Source organism: Callospermophilus lateralis, chromosome 2 (assembly GCF_048772815.1).
Source record: "Callospermophilus lateralis isolate mCalLat2 chromosome 2, mCalLat2.hap1, whole genome shotgun sequence".
In the NCBI taxonomy this organism is placed as follows: Eukaryota; Metazoa; Chordata; class Mammalia; order Rodentia; family Sciuridae; genus Callospermophilus; species Callospermophilus lateralis.
In genome coordinates, this window is record NC_135306.1 from 51,751,131 (window position 1) to 51,768,821 (window position 17,691).

General features: G+C 33.6%; 1 protein-coding gene across 4 annotated transcripts in view; it reads right to left on the reverse strand.

Annotated features, from left to right (window-relative positions):
• The window catches only part of Cntln (centlein), a 327,261-nt gene that overhangs the window by 89,492 nt on the left and 220,078 nt on the right, over positions 1-17,691 (reverse strand). For 3 of the 4 annotated variants that reach the window (XM_076843415.2, XM_076843416.2, XM_076843414.2), the window contains exons 14-15: positions 17,370-17,461; positions 9,671-10,194 (exon numbers count right to left, since the gene is read on the reverse strand). In XM_076843415.2, coding sequence (XP_076699530.1) covers positions 9,671-10,194; positions 17,370-17,461 — 616 coding nt within the window. Of the gene's footprint in view, positions 1-9,670; positions 10,195-17,369; positions 17,462-17,691 lie in introns of those variants that run through there. The other variant, XM_076843417.1, reaches the window with a different exon arrangement.

Here is a 17,691-nt window from a genome sequence, read left to right on the forward strand (position 1 = left end):
TAGATTATATATAAAGCTGTTTCATTTGAGCATTTACTGGTTCTCACTGTTTAACAGGAAAATTGGTTTAAATATGTTTTACAAAATTATAGGATCTCATCAAGAAAATAGATATTTAGCATTCTAACAAATATTAATTTAGGAAACACATCCTTTAGTATTTCCAGATTTAGAGAATGAGCCAAGCAAAAAAGTTTAATAGTTTAACTGGGGAGGTGGGGCAAGTTTACTGGGGAATGAACCCAGGAGTGCTTTATCATTGAGTTACATTCCCAGCCCTTTAAAACAAAATTTTTTGAGAACCTCAATAAGTTGCTCAGGGTCTTGCTAAATTGCTGAAGGTCATCTTGAACTTGCTATCCTCTTGCCTAAGCTTTCTGAGTTGCTGGGATTACAGGTGTGTGCCACCATGCCTGGCTGGTTTAGTTTTTCTAACAGAAGTTTTTTATTTATCTGTGATAAAATGTTAATCTCTTAGGCTTTCACTTGTCAATTCCAATTTCATTCCTTATGGCTATTCATTATTCAATAAAATACTTGTCAAATACTAACTATGGGCCAGGTACTCTTTTAAGCATATGGGATTAAAGCAGTAAGCAAATAAGCAGAAAACAAAAATCTCTTCCTTCATGTAACTTTTATCACAGTAAGGACTGGGGGGAACCAATAAGAGGAAACCAATAAGAGGAATAAATAAAATATTAGTATGCTAACAGTGATATGATAAAGAGGAAAAAATTAATCAAGGGAAATTAGAAGTTTTGACATTGAATGCAACATTTAAGTCTCTTTTACAAATAGATGATCTTTTAACTATTATGATATTGTTACTTGTTGTTTGAGACATCTTAAAGTAAAACATTCCTAGCTTCTTCTAATGTTCCTAATTCATATGCTTTAGAGATGCTTTACCATCCTCATCATTTTTGAATGTGCTCCAGGCTAACCTTATGAAGCATTGTGTCCAGGATTTAATATTCTAAGTACTGTACACTATCAGAGATACTTACAGAACTTCTGGTAGATGCAAATTCAAACTATGTTTAAGTTTTTCTGACATGTACATTTCAAATAGACTCACACTAGATTTAACAAAACCTTCTAAAATATTTCTACAGAATTACTTTCAAAATCACGTGTTTCTTCATTTAGGTAGTGGAAGAATTGCATTTTCCAAGTAAACTACCCTGGAATGTTTTGTATAATTATATATTCCTGTTTACTAAGATCTTTGGGGATCTCGATTCTATACTGCAAGGTATTTTCTTCTGCTTTCAATGTCATACTATTAGCAAACTTGATAAACATGCTTTGTTGGATTCAGATATACTGTATTTAGTTTAATCATGTTAAGAAGATACAGGTTAGTCTGCTAAAAATCTGCATTAAGTACCCATGCTGGGACCAAGAAATCACTGCTGCTTTCATGAAACATTCACACATTGACCTTTTATTATATCCTAGCACTTTATGTAGGATTTATTGCCAAAACTACCAACAATATAATTCTCCTTCTTCCTGTTTTTGAATATTAGAACCATACTTATCTGACTTCCATACTCTTTAACCATTTGTGTTCCCCTTTTAAAAACTCAACAGAAATTGGTCAACTGTACAAGTTATTTCAATATGCTGAAATTAAGTATGTCTGGATTAGAACAGAAGAATCCATATGCTTAGGCATTCTATTATTATTGTTGATCTCTTTTGTATTATATTCTCTTTTTATTTTTATCCAAATTTAGCAGAAATTCAAAATATTTAACAATAGACACTTTTAAGAAACTTTAAAAGCTAAATGAAAATACCCTTGGTGGAGGGTGAGCTGGAGATGGGGCATAATGCTTCTCTTTCTGTATAAATTTTCACTTATTCATTTTCAAAAAATATTTACTGAATGACTACAATCTTTCATGCATGTGAAACATACTGATGAACAAATTCTATAATTTGTCACAGAGGAAACAATAAACACAATAAATTTGAAATATCATAGAGCACATTATAAGATAATAAATGTGGCTGGGAAAAAATGAGCAAGTAAGAGGAATAAATCCAGAGTACAGGAGGTAAAATGTGACAAGGCTGCAATTTGAAATGAATTGGCCACTAGTAACATTGTAGGAAAGACTTAAGAGTAGTTAATTGTGTAGATATTTAGAGAAATGTATTCCACACAGAAGATACATCAAACTAAAATCACTGATGTGGAAGTTTCTGCTTGTAAAATATAACAAGAAGTATAGTGTGGGTAGAACACACTAAACATGGATTAAAGACAAGGTTGAAAGTGGGGAAAACGGAAACTTTCTGAAGTAAGCCAGGCAGATGATAATGCAGCTATAGAAATAATAAGAAGTGGATGGATTCTGGATTTTTAGAAAAGGAATTAATGTGAGGAATGAGAGAACGACTGGAATCAGGAATGATTCCAAGATTTTGATCAGAGTAACTGTAGGATAGAATTACCATTTGTTAGGAAGAGAGAGATAGCATCTGAAATGGGTTAGGTATGGTGGAGCTCAGGCAAACAAACTTTCTCTCTTCTCATGTTGTTTGTTCATGTATTTTTGTCAGTGATGCAAAGCTGACTTAAACAGACTTTGGTACTGAGAAGTGAGGTCACTGAGGGGACTAACCTGACTGTATGGTTCAGAAGCCTTTGGAAATGATTTGTGGGAAGAGTTTAGAAAAGTTTAGAAATGCAGTGTAGAAAAGTTCAGAATGTTGTAAGCAGAGCTTAATGGGTGATTCTTGTGGGAGCTCAGAAGATTAGAATGCCAAAAAGAATGCTGTCTGTGTTTCATAAGGTTTCATAGGGAATTAAGGACTCTTGGGACTAGGCCACTCACATTATATTTTAGGAAAGAACTTGTCTGAATTTTGCCCCTGTCCTGAGACTTTGTGTGAGACTGAATTTCAAAAGTAATGGCAGATAAAATTTCAAGGAAAGATAGCAGTCAGTAGTATGGATATTGCTAGCAGCTTTTAGCCAGGTTGACTTTGAAAATAAGGAGCAGAAAACAAAGCTAACAGATTTTAAAACTTGTAGTTTGTCCACAGAATTATTTATAAAACTGGGACCAACAAAGGTATGCTTGTTGAAAAGAATACGCTCCTTAGGAGATGCTAAGTACTTTGCAGACACAAACACCTCCTGAAATTTCAGGAACTTGCAAGACTACATCCATTGCTCATGGATGCAGAAAAAAAAATTCCTTTGAGGCATCCTACTTACTTAGGGGGGCCTAGGAAGATGTTTCACCATGCAATGGGCCCAGGTATTGTATGAACAGATTTCGGCATCAACCATATAGTGCTGATTCTGTAGGAATGCAAGATTCTTGTATTAAGGGGTCATGGAGGCTTTCACTGAGATTTCACAGGAAGCCTTGGAATGGTGAAGGCGATCCCCCACTCACTGTCTTGACAGGGTCACAGTGAGAAAAAGTGTTGGCAAAGCTGCTCTCCCACTGTCTTGACAGGGTCACAGTGAGGAAAATGCTGGCAAAGCCACGCTGGTTGGTGGGCAACCGAAACCATGAGACCCTTTTTTATGTAATTGGGACTTTGCATTTTCATGCTTATGTTTCTGACAGGAGGCATGAATATTTTAAATGCCAAACAAATTAAATTTCAGATGGCTAGAACATAATAGGTAGTTCATGCCTTGGAGGCTGTTCTACTACCCTTCAGCATATCAAGGACAAAGTAGAAGGCTGTTCTTCTATCTCAGTACATTGTGGACAAACCTGATAATGGACAACAATCATCCTTTGAAAGGTCATGAGAATTTTAGTCACCACATTGATTATATCAACTAGAACCCAAGCCCATATTTTCGGCCTCTTAGAAAACCTAATCAGTATGCTTATTTTACAAAGTTCACCACATGTAGTCTCATTTTTACATTTAGGAAAGTTAAAACATATAAAGATATATTCTTCTCTTTTTATAAACTCTTTCTTACTTTACATAGGGATATATGATGAGCATAGTTAATATTGGTGGAAAGTGGATTGATGTTTAGAACTTACTTTCTATTGAGAAAGATTATAAAGATATGAGAACTAGTGCACCTTGACTGAGAAACAAAGAAACTCTTTGAGAAAGCAGCTCAACCAGTTTTATGAGAATAAATTTAGGAATTAATTAAAATAGCTTTATAAGACACAGTTTTAGAATAATGTTAGAAATATTATTTTATTTAGATTCTTAAGTTTAGAAATTCTTAAGTTTTTAGTTGTATAAGTTTCTGATATGTTTTAAGAATGATTCATAAACTTTAGGATATTTTAAATATAAGATTTAAAGGGACTTTTTTAGATGGGAATTTTAGATTAGAAATAAAGTACAAGTGTACTTTAGGTTAATGATTGGTTAGGAGACTTAGAGTCTGGTTACGTAGTTTGGCATTAGTTAATAAGAAAATAACATATCTTGGGAAAAATAGTAAATCTTGGGAAAATCTGAAAAATGTAAATTAGTGACGTATTTTATTAATGATTCTGTACTTTTAATAATTATATAACTGAAGGACATATCCTGGAAAAATGTAAATTAATGTTACATTTTTTGTACCCCTAATCATGGTTAAGGAAATGTCATGTCTTGGCAAAGTTTTAAATTATATAATCAATGACGTATTCTGAATCTATAATGATGAGAAAAACTGTAATAAAAGATAACCCAGAGAAAGCTGCATTAGCTCTCTCTCTGGAGATTGCTCGAACGGAACGACTCCTGTCTCATCTTTTCGCCGACGCCACTCATCCTTCAGGACTCCCTGGACCCCGCTAGGGCAGGACCCCGGCATTGGAAGGCCAGGTAAAGTGTAATAGGGTTATAATCCCTGCAGGCTGGCATTTGAGAGAGTGATGTGTGAAGATGTGAAGGTAAGGTCAAAGCCCAAATAGATATCCCAGAAATTGAGATATGCCAGTAATGTGGACTGTCTATCAATTAAATCTGCTGGCTGTGAGGAGAATCAGGCTACATGAGAGCCTAGGTGCACTGCAACCTGCAAGGTCAAAGGGGTGGGACTGCCTAAGCCCTTTGGAGAGCATATCTCACAGCCATGTGTCCTAGATGATATATGTGAAGTTATGGGACCTTTGTCTAACTGGGTTTTGATTACATTTGGTCCTATCCCTTCTTTCTATGCCTCTCTTCCTCTCTTTTGGAATGGGAATGTTAATCCTGTGCTCCTGTATGTTGAATATCTGTAACTTGCTTTTGAGTTTCACAGGGGCCATAGCCAAAAGCTTGCCTTGAATCTCACTGGAGACTTTGGACTTGGACTTTTGGGCAACACTGGAACTGTTAAGACTATGGGACTCTTGGAGGTGGACTAACACATTTTGTAAGATGGACATGAGCTTTTATGGGCCAGGGATGGAATATTATGGCTTGGATATGAAGAGTCCCCCCCAAAGTTCCTGTGTTAATGCAAGAATGTTTGGGAGTGAAATGATTGGATTGAGAAAGCTGTAACCTAATCGTTCCATACTAGTTTGAATGGAAAAACAGAACATGGTTGGATATGGTGGGTTACTGGGTACAGCGTATGTGTCTAAGAAGGCGGAATCGTCCTTATGGTCCCTTCATGCTTCTCATTCCTTTCTGGCTTTCCCTGAATATTGCTTCCTGCCTCCACAGAGACATTCTACCATTATGCTTGGGCCCAGAGTTATGAAGTCAACCCACCATGGACAGAACCTTCAATACCATGAGCCAAAATAAACTTTGTCTCCTCTAAGTTTCTATATTATGCTGTTTTATATATGAAAAAACTGAGTCACAGTCAGGTCAAATAATGTGACTATAGTTACAAAGTGAGGATATTAGAGCCAAGGTTTGAACAGTGTGGCTAAAGGTTCTATGTACCTAATTGCTATAATTATTGTAAATAAGTAGAGATAGTTGAGATTACCTGTCTAATATTCTCAGAGAATCTAACAGAAGTCTAACAGAAGGCAGATTTATAAGATAAAAGTATATTAATCTGTTTGATGTAAGTTTTACATGACATAGGACACTTTATAAAGAAATATGAGCTAACTGTAAAAAATTGGGGAACACTTTTGCAAGGCCTCTTCATTCAGATTCCTCTTCTTTGGAGATAAGGATGGTCATTTCTACCAGGGATATAAAGGGTATCTCTAATATAGGATCTTATGGCTTGTTTCAGGAAAGAAAATTGGAGAGTTCTTCCAGCACCTGACATTTCTTAAATTCCTACAGCTATATTTTTGAGTAGGGTGTCCTGAACTCCACCAACAGGAGACATCTATTTTTAAAAGCTGATAATGGAAGAAAGATAAAAAAGACTTTAAGACTAAGGCTGAAAACTCTGAAAGAATCTAAATGGCATGAGCTATTTCTTACACAAGAAATAAAAGAGAATGTTAAAGATTATTAGTGTATTTTAAAATAATTTTGAATGAAAATAAAATACATTGGCAGGAAAAGACAGAAAGTTAGGGTAAAGAAAGAGAATCACAAATGTTTGTGATATGTTTGGGAAAGTAACAAGGCAAGTAAGTAAAGAATTTAGTAAGAGAAAATTTATGTAGACATTTTAGTTGTAGGGATGAAAAAAATAATTGTTTTCCTTCTACGCTTCTAAGTTCTCTACTGGAGCCACCATAACAAAAGACATATTAATAAGAGAAAAACAAACACTTTCATCAATGTGTATCACATATGTAACACAGAAATACCACAGTCACATGTGTATCACACCTGCAACATGGAAACAGCATGGGAGTAGCAAGGCGTGAGTAGCTCAAAGAGGTATCTTAGAATTCCATCTTATCATTGCATCTTCAACAAACAATAAATTTTTAGAGTAGTGATTTGACAAAAGAAAAGAACAAAGTCCCAAGAGGTAGCAAAACTGTGGGCAGGTAAGTATGTGAGAAATTAATGGTCAATATGTGCCAGTTGGTAAAGTTTGGTATGTAGATATTCTGAAGCCATTCTCAGGATGATTAGGATTAAAAGTCTCCCCAATGATTAATTTTTGTCCATCCTGGTAGAGAGGGGAGGTGGAATATCTACATAAATTTACGTCCTACTTATAGACAGGTGAGGGCTGAGAGCTTTTCTGTTATCTTCTCTGTTATTCTTTGTTGAAGAACAATAGAGAACTATAGAATGTACTTATATATACAGGTACATAAATATATATATTTATGTATTAAATGTATACTATATATGTATATATGTGTATACATACACACACACATAAAATTTGTATAATAAATATGGTTAACTTCCATTTTTCTCAGTAACCAAACAACTTTCTTATATTTTATTCTACAAAAAATTAAAATAAAATCTTCTGAAGTCCCTGGAGTTCCACTGTAGGATTTCTAATTGTCTGAGAATTCTTTGCAGCTGAATGATTCCTGAGAGTGTTCTGTCAGGCGGGAAATGTAACACTTAATCTAAATTTCAATATTTTAACAAATATACTGTGCTGCATCTCTAAAAATATATGATTTTGTAAACATGTACTAATATGATGAAATTATAACTAAGTATATTTTTCATATATTATTAACACAAGCATGTTCACACGTAAGTAAACTGCATTGTTACATTATGAATGGTGTAGCAGTACGACATGGCTAAAGTACAATTTGCAGCTAAAAGTATAATTTCCTTGAACATACAAATAAATGATTAGTGGGTTTTAAGTTAGGTAGGATTTTTATCTCCAATAGCTTTTGATAACATGGAAGAACATGAAAAGAGATATTAAGAAAATGGGAATATAGATTTGATCCTTGGCTTTAACTTCAAAAATTTAATTTTTTGAGTGTTTTAACCTAACTAAAGACAAAGAGTTTGACTTTATGAGCATTTAAAACAGGGGTTCCCGAACTAATTGTCACATTGGAATCAGATAGGACATTTCAAAATATTCCGAGGCCCATATCCCAGCTCCAAAGTCATAATTACTTTGGAGTGTAGAATAAACTTTGAAATTTTATGAGACCTCCAGGTGATTATAATATAAAACAACGTTGGGGCTCAGAAAATAATATTCCAAAGTATGGAAATTTGGCATCCTAAATACTAAAGGGCATAGAAGACCAAGAAGCAGACTCAGAACAAAGTCTTTCTGAACTTCTCCTACCCTCCTCAGACTCTTCATTCTCCCAATTAGTCACAGACCAGAATTATTCTTCCCTGAGGCAGTTGACAGAAACTAGAAACCCTTTCCCCAAAGCAGACCATAAAGCTTAAAAAATATTACTTTAACCTTGTCCACTTTAATAACTAAAGGTGGAAAAGCTAACTGCAAAGAAATTCTCTCACTTACCTTGTGTGTAATAGATCATAAGACCCTCATTCCAAAAAGGGTCCTAACTTACACCAAGGAAGAAAGAATGCCAATCTTGCCTTGTAACTCCCCTTTGGTTTATTATATTAGACTATAACCTTCAGTCTAATCACATCTCTATGTAACTATTTACTCTTCATCTAATCTAAGCATAAAAATGGAGTTTTACATGAGTCTTCGAGTCTTCAGTCTGAAGGCTATCTTATAATGTAAAACTGATTAAATAAACTATTATGTTTTTATCTTTTTTTATATGTCTTTTATTATAGGAATGTCAGCCCTAACCCTTATTATGGATGAGGTATGGTATCATACCATTTTGCCTTTATACTAGTTTGGAAATATGTTTCAAAATTTTTCAGTTGTCTATGATTAAGAAAACTATCCACAGTCTTTTCAAATCTAAACTAGAACCACTGCTGTAAATTTAAAAACAAAACAAAAACTATGAAAAATAAGGGGAAATATATGCCATTATGAAACAGGCATTTTTAAACTATAGCAAATTGGAGAATTTGTTAGCAATTCTGGCAAAAGTGAACTTCCCTATTGCCTTGGTATAAAAAAGAGGTATTGTCTCATTGATCTGCCTTTGTGCTTCAAGTGTATATAAAAGTATAGCCAAGGATAAGAGAAAGAAATAATATAGATTTTTAGTATTTTCCTATTGCTATTTACTAAGGGTTAAAAAATTTAAGGAGTAGGAATTTTTGTAACTTTTAAGAAGTAATATTTAACGACCATTCAATTAAAGTTAGTACAATGACTTTGCATAATACATACATAAAATAATTAGTGAAGATGGTTCTTAATTTAAAGGATGTTAAACAGCTTGTAGACATCTGGTAACAAGCTGAAATGGGTCATTCAAAATTTATCTAACTAAATTAGGGGGGGGAAATGTTTCTCCTCCCAGGTTGGCATGTCACAAGATAACTAAACTGACTTAGTAGGCTTGCCTGGGAATCCTTAGCTGTCAGTGGTGAATATGCAAAGGGCCAGCAAATTAAATCAACCTGCCAAACTGTCAATTTCAAGCCTCATGACTGCATGAAAATAGCATCACTGGAAGAAATCAAGCATTGCCTTCTTTTGGGTTTCCTGGCACCTATTCAAATACTCATGCAGTTGTGGCTAATTTTGCATGCAAATTTCAGTCAATAAGCTCAGAACAAGACCTCCCAAGATATTTCAAAGGATCTGACAGTATTTTTTCTGAATACCAAATCGACAGTAGTTGAAATTCAATCTCCATTTGCCAGTGCTTTACATATGCACGGTGTCCCCACCACAGAGCTAAGTTAATGAGAGCCTTACCTGCTTTCACTCACATCCTCCCAGCCGTCCTTGCTGAGGTTCTCAAACACATTGCTCATAACCTTGATGGAGTGATTGAGAACAGTGTGGTGACGACCCACAGAGCACTTTTTCTTGGCAGCTTTAAATTTAACCTTGGTCGTGGTTGTCTTACAATCATACTGTCCAGATCTCCCTTCTGTGGTGGCCATCTCTAATCCAGCTTTGTCTGCTGAATGGTGCAATTTCATCAACCCTTCATTTTCTTTTCTCAATGCATTAGCTTCTGCCACTTGTTTCCTTAGGGAGGTGACTTCTCTCTGTAGCTCACTGATTTTTCCTTGAAGTTCAGTTTTGTCTTTTTCAACATCTTCACTTTTCTTTCGTAGCTCTTCTAGCTCTTTTTCTCTGGTCTCCGCATCTTCTTGATGATGTTTTAAGTGAGATTTCAGGAAATAATTTTCTTTCATTAATTTTTTATTCCCTTCTTTTAATTTTCTTGACCTTTTCTCAAAAGATTTTAGCCGATTTTCCAACTCAATGACCTAAACAAAAGAGTTTAATTTACCTTTTTAAATAAAAAAAATAATTACTGTATTTTTATTCTCATTTCTAACTAATGAAAGAAAAATTACATTGAGCACAAGGATAAAATAAATCTAAGGTACTTAATTTCTAAATAATTCTAAGGTGGTATAGATGAATACATTCAAAAATGCAATAATACATCTGTTGAATATAGGACAGATGGTAAAAGAAGTTAACATTCTATACAAAGTGACACAGAACTAAGTATGCTAATAAACTGCAGAGTTTTCTAAGACCATAAACGCTTTGAGTATATATTATGAAAAAAAATATTTTCAGAGTAAAACAATTTATACACAGTATTAAAACAAATATATGAAGAAACTCTATCAGTAAATAACATTTATCATATGAAAAAGTGATGACTAAATACAAAGCAGCCTATCACAGCTGTTGTTTTTCCAAATCAGAAAAAATGTATTTATAGTAGTCATGTGGCCTACTGTGGCCCGTGATACAAAAAAAAAAAAAAAAAAAAAAAACACCAAAAAAGTCTAACAAGTTAAAATTATAGTGATTTCAAGGCTGCATGTCAATAAATTTTTCCATTTATTTCAATAAATATGGTTCATGTTTTAAGACATGGCAATAGTCTTAAATACACTTCCTGACCTTAAAGAATTTCAAAAACTACAATTTGCATACCTAAACCTAATAAAGGATATAATCTAAATGCCATAACTCTGAGCATCAAGGAAAAAATAATTAATTTTGATTTAAGAGTATATAAATTTCATGGAGAAGTTGACTTAGATTAAGATCTTGAAAAATAAATAACAAGCCCTACTACCATATTGCACTGCAAAATCACTGAACATTTTATGTCGAATTAAAAAAAAAAAAGTGGGGTATGACCATTACGTGAAGCTTTTAAAAAAATGGTACATCAAAATCATTTATTACTAAACTGTCTTTGGTACAGGATGCATAGAATACTTGGATATATACATAATGCAGTGGTGATTATGTGGGAAAACTTACCTATAAAGTATATTTTACTATTTGTAAAACAGTTTCATAAATATGATCTCTCCTTATCATCTTAAACACACGAAGTAAATAGAGCCATTGATTATCTTTCCAGAGTAGAAAACAGACAGCAAAGAGAGAATCTGAAAACTTTAATTACATATAGAGGTAAACATTTTCTACTTTGAACTGGAACTCACATTCAGGATTTTGTGCCCCCTTCCACTATCCTATAAGCCATCTAAGAAGAGTTACTTAAATATATATGGAAAAGGAACAAACAATTAAGCCAGAAAAGAATTGAAGACAAGCAAGAAATCTAAATGATTAAAAAACTACACATACTCATATTTATTTAAAAAAAATCTGTGGAAATAATGTTTTCCCTCTCTACAGTGTGTGTGTGTGTGTGTGTGTGTGTGTGTGTGTGTGTGTCTGTCTGTCTGGGAGAAGCATTTTTGATAACTTTGATAGTTTGAATACTTGATCCCTCCAGAATTATGTTAAAACCTAATTTGGAATAAGGGCAGGACCCTCATGAGTGGGATTAGTAACCTTATAAAAGACCCTAGAGGGCTAACTTGCTTCTTCTATCATGTTAGGAAATAGCTAGAAAGCACCAACAGAAAGAATACATGGAATCTGTGGACACCTTAATCTTGGACTTCCAAGACTCCAGAACTGTGTGAATAAATTTCCATTGTTTTTAAACTACTCAGTTTATTGGTATTTAGTTATAGCAGCTTGAAGGGACTAAGACAACAATGAATGATGTGAATTAACAATATTCCAGAAATGTACAAGATAGCCAGGTGTGTTGGGACATGCCTGTAATCCCAGTTACTTGGGAGGCTAAAACAGAAGGATTGCAAATTCAAGGCCATCCTTGACAATTTAGTGCAAACCTGTCTCAAAATAAAAATAAAAATGTTTAAAAAGCACTAGGGATGTAGCCCTGTGGTAGAGCATACCTAAGTCCACCCCGGAATAAAAAGGAATATATAAGATAAAACTTGTACATATTCTTAACATTTCCTAGTTTAGTGAATTCTATAATGGTAAATATATAAAATTGTTTTCCAAACACAAGTCTCAGGTCATCTTTGATTTATCCATCCTGCTATTCCCCCCTATTTTTATTGTGAGTTCAACTAGCTTCAAATAATTTGAACAGTCATTTATTGACTAGCTATCCTACTCTGGAGCATGGGGTATTTACAAACAAATTAAGAAGAATCTCATCTAATTTTAGTCCCTTCATTCCACAGTATGATATGGCCCTTATTAAACCTTTTCTTGACTGAGAGTAGAGGTTATACCAGACTATTACATATCTTTGGTATTTCTATGAGAGAGATTATGTTGTTCCTTCTCAATGCAATTACTCTATTGGAGAGCAGATAAGTGTGACAAAAAAACATAGTGTTCAAGAAAATATAAACTCTGGCTGAATCCTTGTTACTTCTTCCAAATCACTCTATCTTCAATTTTTATTCCCACTTTAATAAAATATGCTTCAGACAAACAAGAATATTACCTTTTTACTCTCTCCAACTTCCTTTAAATATGCTTCAGACAAACAAGAATATTACCTTTTTACTCTCTCCAACTTCCTTTTACTCTCTCCAAACTTCCTTTTTGGGGCTTTAAAAACTACCCCAAAAAATATACTTCCATAAATACTTTTTAAAATATTTTAGCATGTCCACGATAGGGTACATAGAATGAATTCTATTTTTAAAAACCACTATTTTGTACAAACAATCAGCTGCACTTAAAACACTGACTTTGGAAACTGTTAGTATAAAAGTATAAATAAGAATCAGTGTGAATTAGAAGGAACAGAATTTTGAGTCAGGTCTGTATCGCATTTCCAGCTCTGGATGATTTAGCTGATAACACAATTAACCCATTTTACCTTTAGTTTCCTCATCTGAAAGACAGGACTAGTAATGTCTACTATGCAGGCTTATTATGAGTATTAAACATGATCATAAAAATTCTGGAAAACAACAAGTTCTAAACAATTATCATCATTATTGTTTCTATTATTATTATCTTAACAGCTGCCTATTAAAATTTATTGAGCTAAAATATAATTACTTATTCTAAGTATGTTGATTAGCCATTAAATAAACTTTATAGTTTTGATTAAAGTAAAACATAAACAAATATAATAAGTAAATACCTTAAATTTGAGATTTCAATTCTAGAAATTAGAGGATTTTTATTTTCCTTTTGATTAATATCTATTTAAGTTTGGGTACAATTCAGGAAAATTTTACATATGTTAGGGCTCAGTACACAATACCCCAAAGAATGGTACTTTGGCAAGCTGAGTACTTTGAACTAAAGGGCATTGGAAGGGCCTCAGAAGAAAGGTCTCTTTGACCTACTGCCCTTATGTTTCCCTACCGCATGATAACCAAAATTTCATTGAAACTCCAACTCCTCTCTCCCTAAAAACATCATAATACAAAGAAAGGTTACTCTCTACCTACTCTTTTCACCTGCCCCATGCCTTGGGCGGGGTGGCGGGGAATATTACACAGAGAGGCCAGGCTTTTCTGGGTTCTCCCCCTTTGTCTGTTATTGGGTCATATACTTCTCCCCAATTCTTTTCAACACAGCCTTCCATGATTCATAGAATCTAAGCATAAAAATGGATAGTTTTGGGGATGGAGCTCAGTGGTACAGCGCTTGCCTATCATGTGAGAGGCCCTGCGTTCAAATCCAGTACTGTCCCCCGCCCCCCCCCAAAAAAAGATTTTTCCCTGGTTCTTTAGGTCTTCATTTCTGAATCCTTGCACATCACCTAAAACTTTGATTAAATAAATTTATGCTTTTCCCTTAACCTAACCTTTGTTGTACAAGTGTTACATCTCTCTGCCCTTACACATACTAACTAAAAAGGTCTGTGGTTTATAGTCTGTTAACAACCAAATGTGAATCTAGTTTAGTCATAAGAACTGTTCAAAATTATTTGACTTTAAGTTTAAAGTAGAGGACAGATAACAAAGACACTACTTCTAAAGATTTTGAAGAGAGAAAATCCATGGTATCTATTAAGGTATTATTCAAGGCACCTCTCAAGAACTGTTAAAATTACTTTAAGAATGAAAATCTGAGGAATTGTGAAAGGCATTTGGATTGTGTTTTAAATCAGTTCAAGCCCCTACTTTATCTCAGTACTAAACATCTAAAATAATATGTATCAAAGAGTTAATTCTTTTCACAACTGAAATAAAACACCTGTCATTGTAAAGTATGTACATTAGTTTTATAAGTGTGCTATAACAAAGTACCATAGAGTGAGCAGCTTAAACAGAAATTTATTTTGTCTTAGTTCTGAAGTTTAAAAGACAGAGAACAAGGAATCAGCAAGGTTAATTTCTTCTGAGGTTCTGCTCATTTCACTGTAAGTAGCAATCTTTCCTGTGTCACAAGGTTTTCACTCTGTTTTTTGTCCTAATTCCTTTTTTATAAGGATACCAGTATACTGAATTAAGGACCTAAGCTAATAACCTTATTATAACTTATTTATCTTGTTAAAGACTCTCTCCAATTCTGATATGAGATTAGAACTTTGACATGTAAATTTCCAGAGGACATATTTCAGTCAATAACATTATGAAATGCTAATACTTTATGTATATATGCGACTACATGACCAATATGATTCTGTAATATGTACACTCAGAAAAATGAGAAATTATACCCCATCTATGTATGATATATCAAAGTGCATTCTGCTATCATGTATAACTAATTAAAATTATAAAAAATAAAAAAATATTAAAAAAATAAAAGTAATATGCTTATCTACTTCATTTCTAATATATACAAATATTGTTTGCATCTTGCTACTGTCTTTTAAATCAATTTTGAATAAGTTTCATATATATCCTTTTAAAATAAAGATATTCCGCCAGGAGGAATTAAAGCATAACCAATACAACTACATTAGGTTAATAAAACAAAAGTGGCAAATTAGTATCTTAATTTGACACACACTCCAATGAAAATAATTTCTCTTGATTTTCTAGGTCTTAAAGTAGATTCTGGATCTATGGGTCATTTATGGTAGTTAGAATGAAATAATAGATTACTATTGGATTTTTATTCCAGAGCAATAAACAGTAACATTACATATTCATAGAAACAAAAATTATACAAAACCTGGCAAACAAAAATATTGTTTTGAAACAAGCATAAACTATATGAAATCTTGGCTTAGTAGTACAGATAATTTCAGTTATTCCTTTTACTTTAAGATAAATGAACATGAACATTTCTTGTTTTCAGTTACTATGTTTGTTGTAGGGGATAGAGGAAGCAGGGCACAGAAGATAGCAGGAATCAGTTTTATTTGGCTGTAGCCAGGTTTGGGTACAGCTTTCACTGTAATCAATTAATCCCCTGAATCCAGAGTTCAGGCAGTTTCAGAACTTTATACCCAACATGTAAGAGGAGGGGCTCAGAAGTTCACAATCTGCAGAAGTTCACACATAAGCAGCTTTTTCTTTCACTGTTTTGGGCAAGTTAACCCTTCAAGGACAGTGCCTGAGAAGGGAGAACTTCGGTCTCCCCCACCACCCCCACCCCCTGCAGCTGTTACCATGGAGCCCAATTGGTAACTTCTCTTAGAAACTTAGACATCTCAGTGAGGTTCCAGCTCAAGGCCAGAGGCCTTGTTAAAAGATTTGTCTTTTTAAAATCACATTTGCATTTGCAAACACACTTCTACAAACTACTATATTGGATAAATGTTTGTGAAAAACTAGTAGAGGGGCATTCAGCACCTGGAGTGCTGATTTCTTCTAGGCCAGTGGCCAAGTAAAATAGAGCAACAGGAAAATAGGAAGTTTATCTACATTGAACTCTTTTGTAGAGGCTCTTTTGCTGACAGTCCTAAAATCAATTATGGTAAAGATTTCTAGAGAAGTTTAGAGTTAATCCGATATGTGCCATTCAGAAACAATGAGATGACATCCTTTGTTATCTGACTATATACCAAGTGTTAAATGTACAAGGAATCACATCATCTGTATAAATCACTAGATTTCCTACAAGTCAATTCACAGATACAACAAAAATAAGTATCTATATTAAATTTTTTATTTACATACATGTTCATTTCCAGTGTAATGTAAGTATTAAAGATTTATAAAACATAAAATCAATCCAGTGTTGTCAAATGAGAGTCAATTACAAGACTAAATAATTTAAAGATCATTTTAATAATAATACTCAAAAATGTTAATACAATTGAGCCCATCTCTTTGAATTTGATAATAATGTATTTATAGAAAAAAATTTGACTAAGTATAACATTATAAAGCTAAATGTTAAGATTTATTTATTTGGGGGGAGGCATAGGGGATTGAACTCAGGGGCACTTGACCACTAAGCCACATCCCTAGACCTTTTTTTATATTTTATTTAGAGACAGGGTCTGACCGAATTCTTAGTGCCTTGCTTTTGCTGAAGCTGGCTTTTAACTTGCTGCAATCCTCCTGCCTCAGCCTCCCAAGTCACTGGGATTACAGGCATGCACCCCCGGCACCAAGCTAAATGTTAAGATTTTAAAACAGCATTTTATCATCAATGAAAGGCAAGCTGTATTTTGACTACAGGGTTGACAACAGTCTTACTAAATAAAAAGCTGTACTAAATCATATGGCAAATTTTTATATAAAATGGGATAAACTATGCATATTTTCAAGTACAAAATGGTAAATATACTGGAAGTGTAAGAGCTCTAATTATGCTCCATTTTTTGGTCCAAATATTGTAAATCTGTACGTTTGTTGTAAAGTAGCACAGAGTCTCATCATGACCCATTTTAAACTTAAACTGCTCAGTTACAACTAATAAGCACATATCATCAAAATTCTGTTAACTTCAACTGTTTTCAACACTCTCCATTTTATCTTTGAAAATATTTTAGTCTATGTCAATGGAAGCATAGTGTTTACACATTTATATCACTAACATTGATTTTTTTTTACCCCATTTTGGCAAGCCAATGATTTTGAATTATGAATTTAAATTAAGAATTCACACAAGGTTTAAGTTCATGAGCCTTCGTTTTAAAATATAATCCTTTATGTTAAAATTCAGATTTAACTTGTTCAGCTCAATATCTTAAAGATTAGACTACCTTCTGTAATGTCTGCTCCGATATTTCTTTCCCATTCTTCTCTGGAGTACTCTTCTTGACCCCATCATCTTCACTGTATCTAAAGACTTGTTCTGTACGAGAATAAATAATATATTATGGTGCTTGTACATTGCAGAAACACTGTCCTATCATTTTAAGAAAAACTGTTCTGTGGTTTTTCAATTATGAATAATCAAATATATTTTTTGTTAAGTATTTGGCCAGTAACTAAATAGTGATCTTTTTCAAGATTTTCAGTCACATAATTATATGTCTTTGTAGTGTCGCTTTTTTTTTTTTTTTCTGTAGTGTTAAGATTTTC